The 8568-nt window shown below is 37.1% G+C and overlaps 1 protein-coding gene across 2 annotated transcripts in view; it reads right to left on the reverse strand.

Annotated features, from left to right (window-relative positions):
* Window positions 1-6516: 6516 nt before the first annotated feature.
* The window catches only part of LOC133660576 (uncharacterized), a 2342-nt gene continuing 290 nt past the window's right edge, over window positions 6517-8568 (reverse strand). Inside the window, exons 1-2 of one of the 2 annotated variants that reach the window (XM_062064127.1) lie at window positions 7419-8568; window positions 6517-7278 (exon numbers count right to left, since the gene is read on the reverse strand). The exon at window positions 7419-8568 is cut by the window's right edge and continues 290 nt beyond it. In XM_062064127.1, the coding sequence (XP_061920111.1) occupies window positions 7480-8568 (1089 nt within the window). In that variant the 3' untranslated portion in view covers window positions 6517-7278; window positions 7419-7479. Of the gene's footprint in view, window positions 7327-7418 lie in introns of both variants that reach the window. The other variant, XM_062064126.1, reaches the window with a different exon arrangement.

Consider the following 8568-nt stretch of genomic DNA (forward strand, 5'->3'; position numbering starts at 1 on the left):
AGTGTTGGCGCTAGGAATTTTCAAAATGGGGTCCCAGGGACCCCATCAAGTCATAAAAATGGGGTCCCAGAGTAAATTTTTGGTGTCCCACTTTTTTGTAAGCGTTTTGAAAACAAATGACAAACGTATGCATTATCCTGTTATATCTCACATTCTATATTGTGTTTTGGAAAAAGGTTGTCATAAACGTTACTTAATTCATTAAATACAAAAGAAGACAAATGTGTATACATATGTAAATGTTTCAGTTATAAACATTCATTCACTTTCTTCTTTCCTTCATGGATCTAAACTTTACCGCTGCTAGTAGTTTTTTCTATGTTTTTATTTAATAAGTTGTAGGTGTATTTATTTCAGTATAAAAGTGTAAAAAGTGTTTTGCTTGGGTCATGAAATGATGATAATGGAGTGCCAGGGCATACATACATTTTATATTTAAATCTCTGGAGTCTACATCAACTTCACATCTATTCCTCATTTCAAAATGTTTTAGTTATTTTTATGTTGTTTTTTTTGTTTGTTTGTTTTCCGCCCTTTTTTGTCAAACAAAACTATGTTTTTAATGGCAAACACACAAAATATGCTAAATCTTCCACCAAAAATATTTTTCAAAGTGGAATATTTAATGTGAAGTAATCGGAACCTTTGATAGGTCAATAATTCATAATAACATTGATTTTGATTCAATATTATGTTTTGAGCAATGACCGTTTTAAAAAAAAAACAATACAGCTTTGTTTTATTAGTCAACATTGCAACTTTTTCTAAATTACATTTCACCTTTAAGCTTTTTTATTTCACTTTTGTTATGTTTTTGTTTATTTTAATAGTATTTTTAGAATGTGCCGTGGGCCTTTAAAACATTAACTGTTGGCCACAAATGGTAAAAAAAAATTTAAAAAAAGAAATAATCTGCGTCCTTTCTGATTTCAATGCGTTAAAAAGGCACAAAAAGTGTGTTAACACCAACACTGCTTCACAGTATAACAAAATAAGTCTGTAACATTCACAGTTTTGGAAAAAAAAGTGCAGAGGTAGAAATATTCAAAATAACCTCTCTTTACTTGCCACAGATACATACATTCACCAACTCAAGTATTTCATATATATATATATATATATATATATATATATATATATATATATATGAAATACTTGACTTTCAGTGAATTCTAGCGACATATATATATATATATATATATATATATATATATATATATATATATATATATATATATATATATATATATATATATATATATATATATATATATATATATATATATATATACTTATTTTATTATACATATAAATAAAATAAATACTTGAATTTCAGTGTTCCGGAGGCTATCCAGTAGATGGCAGTATTGTCCTGTTTAACTTCTCCGTTCATGACTGAGTATATCATTTCGGCCACCGTGTTCAATGGAGAAGTCTGTTCTACAAAAGGTACAGGCAACATAATTACATACCCCTTCCCCTTCGAACTGTCCTGGATGATCTGAAATTCTTGTTTCCATTCGTTTTGGAACTTGCAAGCGTATTTCTTCATCTTGCTCGTCGACGGCGTCGCCATGTCTGTAACTTCCTCGTTCTTCTGCTTCGTCTCCTTGTTGTGTGCGCAGTTGTGCACTCTACTCTTTAAAAGCCCTAGATGTTATGACGTCATTGAGCAGGCAAGCTGTTTATATTGTGGGAAAGCGGACGTGAGAACAGGCTGTCCCCACTCAGTCTCAGGTCCGCATTGAGCTGGAGGGGGCGTGGCCTCCAGCTCCGGCTGAATACCGGGAGTTTGTCGGGAGAACATTTCTGCCGGGAGGTTATCGGGAGAGGCACTGAATACCGGGAGTCTCCCGGTAAAACCGGGAGGGTTGGCAAGTATGTATATGTATATAACATGTAAACATATACTGTGCATGTTTTATACACTTACATTTAAACACAGACACATATAGAGTATATGTATGGATGTTTGTATATATGTACACTATATATGTATATATATGTGTATATATGTATATAAAACTGTATATACACAGTATATATATATATATATATATATATATATATATATATATATATATATATATATATATATATATATATATATATATATATATATACATATACATGTGCATATATATATATACATATACACGTGCATATATATGTATATATATATATGCATATACATATATGTATACATATGTATGTATGTATGTATGTATGTATGTATGTATAGATGTATATATATATACACATATATATACATTTATGAATACATATATACATACATATACACGTACATATATGTGTATATATACATATACACGTGCATATATATGTAAACAGTTATATATATATACACATGCATTTACAGTATATGTATACATATATATACATTCTAATGTATACATATATACATATATATGTATATATATAATTATATATGTATGCATGCATGCATGCATGTATGTATGTATGTATGTATGTATATATATATATATATATATATATATATATATATATATATATATATATACATACAGTACAAATGCATATATACATACATACATACACTGTATATGTATGTATATATACACACATACATATACTGTATATGTATGTATACATACCTGTACATATGTATATATACATACATACATATACTGTATATGTATGTATACATATATATGTATACATGTATATTTATACATGTGTATGTATACATATATACATATATGTATATATATATATATATATAATTATATATGTATGTATGTATACATATATACACATATATATACATACATATGTATATATACATACATACATATACTGTATATGTATACATGTATATGTATACATATACACATATATGTATATATACATATGTATATATATACATACAACAGTATGTGTAATATACATATATATATATATATATATATATATATATATATATATATATATATATATATATATATATATATATATATATATATATATATATAAAAACACAAATTCCAATGGCTCTAAAAACCCAATCCAGAGTCACAACATTCAGCTTGTTCAGGACGTTCCTAATAACAATGTGTAGTGCCATTTACCTCCAAAATACTGATACTTTCTCCATAATTTCACATTTTCAATAACACAAATTCCCATTGATCCTGAAAATGATTGCTCCTCTCACATGTACCAACCCATTCAATGAAATCAAAAAAAATCTAAAAAAAATGCAACTTTCACATTTTTCATCCCATTGGAACCATTCCCTTGTCAACACTTTCAGCTCATTCAGGATATCAACACAATTGTTAACGCGCCCCTCTACCTCTGCCAACAAAATACACAATTGTACACTTTTACTAGAACACTAGCTTTGTGCTATTGGAGTCAAAATTGCTACTTTTTCCTCATTATATTTAACCTTTTTGCTTTTTTCCTGTTTTTCTTGTACCATATTTACCGGAATATAGAGCTCACCGGTGTATATAAGCCACACCCACTCAATTTGAGAAGAAAAACATATTTTTCCATATATTAGCTGTAGTTATTTACACAGAAATATTCTGTAGACGTTTATTTATTAATTGTTTCCAAACGGTGTTTGTAACAGGGCAGTAAAACGGCCGATTAAACAAAACAGAAGTCATCATCATGGACCCACTGGCTGCAAAAGCTAGCTCTCCAATCAGCTAAACAGACTCAATAACTCCATGGTGACGTTTTGGTGAATTTTTAAAGTCTAAAACGAAGGACAATGCAGCACCTGCAGTGTGCAAACTTGTCCACAAGATGGCGCCATAACACAGACAATAACACACCTATTAAGTGTGTTAGCTTGTTTTTTTCTAAACTATTTACTTTATAGCCAACCGTCAAGGAAAAAAAATCCATAAATCAGCCGCACAGATTTATAACCTGCAGGGGGCAAAGCGTAGGAAAAAAGTAGCGGATTATCGTTCGTAATTTATAGTATTTTTTGAGCAATGGCAGTTTATTACAGTCGAAATTAAAATATTTTCTTGTTACATGTCATTTGTTTGCTTTTTTATCCCACTTTTTATTTTGTTTTATTTATTTGTTAACGTTTTTTTGCAAATGTTAAAAAATTGCTGTGGTCGGCAAATGGCGCCACTTTGGATTGATGATAGAAGAATCCTTACGAGTAGAAACGCTATGGACGGCTAGAAGACCGAACGTCAACTGTACTTCAGGTAGATAAAAAAAACCCAAAAAAACAAAGGACAATGCAGCACCTGCAGTCTGCAAACTTGTCCACAAGATGGCAGCATAGCACAAACAACAACACATATTCAGTGGCTTTGCTTGTTTTTTTCTAAACTATTTACTTTATAGCCAACCGTCAAGGAAGAAAAATCCTGCAGGGTACAAAGCGTAGGTAAAAAGTAGCGGCTTATCGTATTTTTTGAGCAATGACAGTTTATTGGAGTTGAAATTAAAACATTTTCTTGTTACATTTCATCTGTTTGCTCTTTTATCCTTGCTCTTTTATAAAATTAAAAAAATGAAGGGCAATGCAGCACCTGCAGTGTGCAAACTTGTCCACAAGATGGCGCCATTGCACATCCAATAACACACCTATTAAGTGTGTTAGCTTGTTTTTTTCTAGACTATTTACTTTATAGCCAACCGTCAAGGAAGAAAAATTATAAGCTGCAGGGTGCAAAGCGTAGGAAAAAAAAGTAGCGGCTTACCGTCCGGAAGTTACAGTATTTTTTGAGCAATGACAGTTTATTAGAGTCGAAATTAAAACATTTTCTCGTTACATTTAATCTGTTAGCTCTTTTATCCCACTTTTTATTGTGTTTTATTTATTTGTTAACGTTTTTTTACAAATGTTAAAAAATTGCTGTGGTCGGCAAATGGCGCCACTTTGGATTGACGATAGAAGAATCCATACGAGTAGAAACGCTATGGACGGCTAGAAGACCGAACGTCGACTGTACTTCAGGTAGTTAAAAAAAAATTAAAAAAATAAAACAACGAAGGGCAATGCAGCACCTGCAGTGTGCAAACTTGTCCACAAGATGGCGGCATAGCACAAACAACAACACATATTCAGTGGGTTTGCTTGGTTTTTTTCTAAACTAATTACCTTATAGCCAACCGTCAAGGAAAAAAAATCCATAAATCAGCCGCACGGATTTATAACCCGCAGAGAGCAAAGCGTAGGAAAAAAGTAGCGGATTATCGTCCGTAATTTACAGTATTTTTTTGAGTAATGGCAGTTTATTACAGTCGAAATTAAAACATGTTCTTGTTACATGTCATCTGTTTGCTCTTCTATCCCACTTTTTATTGTATTTTATTTACTTATTAACGTTTTTTTACAAATGTTAAAAAATTGCTGTGGTCGGCAAATGGCGCCACTTTGGATTTATGATAGAAGAATCTATACGAGTAGAAACGCTATGGACGGCTAGAAGACCGAACGTCAACTGTACCTCAGGTCGATAAAAACCAAAAAAAATTTTTTTTAAAACGAAGGGCAATGCAGCACCTGCAGTGTGCAAACTTGTCCACAAGATGGCGCCATAGCACAAACAATAAATGATAAATGGGTTATACTTGTATAGCGCTTTTCTACCTTTAAGGTACTCAAAGCGCTTTGACAGTATTTCCACATTCACCCATTCACACACACATTCACACACTGATGCCGGGAGCTGCCATGCAAGGCGCTACCAGCACCCATCAGGAGCAAGGGTGAATTGTCTTGCCCATATACACACTTTTATCCCACTTTAGATTGATGATGGAAGAATCCATACGAGTAGAAACGCTACGGACGACTAGAAGACCGAACGGCAACTGTACTTCAGGTAGATTTAAAGCAATTTTAAAAAAAAAAGTCTAAAACGAAGGACAATGCAGCACCTGCAGTGTGCAAACTTGTCCACCAGATGGCGCCGTAGCACAGACAATAACACTGCAGACACTATTTACGTTATAGCCAGCCGCCAAGGAAGAAAAATCTATAAATGTATAAGTTTATCTAAAAGTTTTATAAGTCACCACTATTGTGGTTGGGGACCACTGTACTAGAAGACTATTTCTACAGTGGAGTCACCCGCTTTCAGGCAGCTAATTAGCATGATAGCGGGCTTCAAACGGCAAATGGCACCTGGACAGTGAGCACATAAACATGGAAAGCAAGCTAAAGAAAACACTCCAAACTCTGCCTCTGCTCATCATTCATCACTGAAGGTCAATTCTCTTATATACTCTTTCATTCTAGACTTCTAGAGTGTTTGATTATCACATCACTCTAAATGTATAGACTATAAAGTTCACAAACATAAAGAGGGATCCTAGTGGTCCAGGCCAATCTTTCCTTATCTCTAAACTAAAACGGGGGAAATGTGTAGAGTGTTCTGGGCTTCAGTACAGTGTTGATCTCATGAAGACATGATTTTATTTCACAATTCCTTGAGAGAAAAAAGGGATACAAGTAGCAGCTTGTACAGTAATAGTATTTTTGGCCGTTAAAAAAAAAGATCTGCGGGCTGAAAAAGGCCCCCGGGGCCGCACTTTGGCCCCGCCTGATGCATCCTATATTTGTGTCGGTCATTAGTACGTGTCGGCATGCCAACGATGCGAGTCGTGACAAGGCCGGCAGTCGTAGCGTGATCCCTCCGCGTCGTTGCATCCTCGGACTAACTGTACCCGCCTGCAGCCGCTTGTCTGCGGCTCCATAAATAATACACAACTAAGCCCCGTAGAGGAGAACAACACGGAACAGATGTCATGCATAAATGTGTGTGTGTGTGTGTGTGTGTGTTCCCTAAGTTGCCCCCAGTTTTATCTCTCCTTTATCCCTTTTGGGGGTGAGGGGCCGCAGGATGATGACCCCGGTGCAAGAAGATAGTGACACCGCTTTGGAAACATTCATCTCAGGCAGATAAACCCCGACAATGGAGGCGATTATCACTGGCACAAAAGGCTCTTGTGACAGTTGTCATTGTGTGCCTTGTCATGTCTCATGGCTGTACATTACTCTATTACTCATACTCAGTGTTGGGACTAACCCGTTACAAAGTAACATGTCTGTGTTTACTAACAACGGAGCCGCAGTCGAGTTTCTTAACATGGAGATATTCTCACTTATTTTTTTTTTGTCGAGCACGTGATGAGAATCAGCACCTCCAAGTCCGAGTCCGTGGTTCTCGCCCGGAAAAGGGTGGAGTGCCATCTTCGGGTTGCGGAGGAGACCCTGCCCCAAGTGGAGGAGTTCAAGTACCTCGGAGTCTTGTTCACGAGTGGGGGAAGAGTGGATCGTGAGATCGACAGGCGGATCTATATCCACACACATACATATATACATATAAACATACATATATATACACATACATATACACATACATATATACAGTGTACATATTGCTTACTTGCTTATGGCAGTCCATCGATGTCGATGATGACGTTGCTCCAAACGAAGTATTGGATTGGTTATTGTTGTGCCTTTCGCCTGTGCAGAGCCAGGTGGCTGCTCAGGCCTATGCGTGATCCACAGACTTTGTCACATGAGGGGCAGGGGAAGGCAGCAGTGGTGGTCGCTGGTGCTGTGGCACGTTGGTGTCTTTGTGCACGCCGCTGTGCTCTCCGCTCTGTGAACTTCTCCTGAAGATGAGTGATTCCCTGGTGGCAAGTAGAGCTCCAGGTCTGGCGGTCAGCAGCCAGGGACTCCAGTGCTGGTGGTTTGATGTCACACTTTTCCAGGGGAGTTTTAATGTGGTCCTTGTACCGTTTTTTCTGGCCCCCGGCAGACCTTTGACCAACTGAAAGCTGGCCATACAATATCTGACGGGGTAGGCGGTGGGCTGGCATACGGATCACATGTAGGTGTTTTTGGCCAAGGAGTGCTGTGATGCTGGGTGTGTTGGTCCGGTCATAAATTTCAGTGTAGGGCACCCTGTCTTCCCAGGTCAGACCTAGGATCCTCTGGAGGCAGCGGATGTGGAAGGCCTCGAGACTCTGGATGTGCCTCTGGTAGGGTGTCCAGGTTTCAGAGCTATAGAGCAGCGTGGAGAGGCAGACTGCCTTATACACGGCTGTCTTGGTGGAGATGGTTAGATTCCTGTTCAGGAAAACCCTGGACCATAGCCTTCCAAAGGCAGCAGAGGCCAGGCCAATAGGGTTCTGGACGTCATCGTCAATGGTGCAGGATGGCGACAGGGTGCTACGGAGGTAGGTGAAGTGGGGGACGGTGGCTAATGGGTGCCCGTCAAGGGTGAAGATTGGCGTGTTTGGCTGGGGAGTAAACTCCTGCACGAGTATTTGTGTTTTCTTGGTGTTTATCTGAAGACCAATGGCACTGTAGATGGAGGCTACCACATTCAGTGCGCGCTGGAGAGACTCTGGTGAGTGTGCAAGTACAGCGCAGTCATCTGCATACTGTAGTTCCAGAATATGCTGGGTGGTGAGTTTAGTGGTGGCTTGGAGGCGACGGATGTTAAAAAGGTTACCATCCAGCCGGTATTGTATCTGAATCCCATCTGTGGGGTCCAGGTGTTTATGGGACAGGAGGGTGACAGTGGA

Source organism: Entelurus aequoreus, linkage group LG11 (assembly GCF_033978785.1).
Source record: "Entelurus aequoreus isolate RoL-2023_Sb linkage group LG11, RoL_Eaeq_v1.1, whole genome shotgun sequence".
Lineage (NCBI taxonomy): Eukaryota > Metazoa > Chordata > Actinopteri > Syngnathiformes > Syngnathidae > Entelurus > Entelurus aequoreus.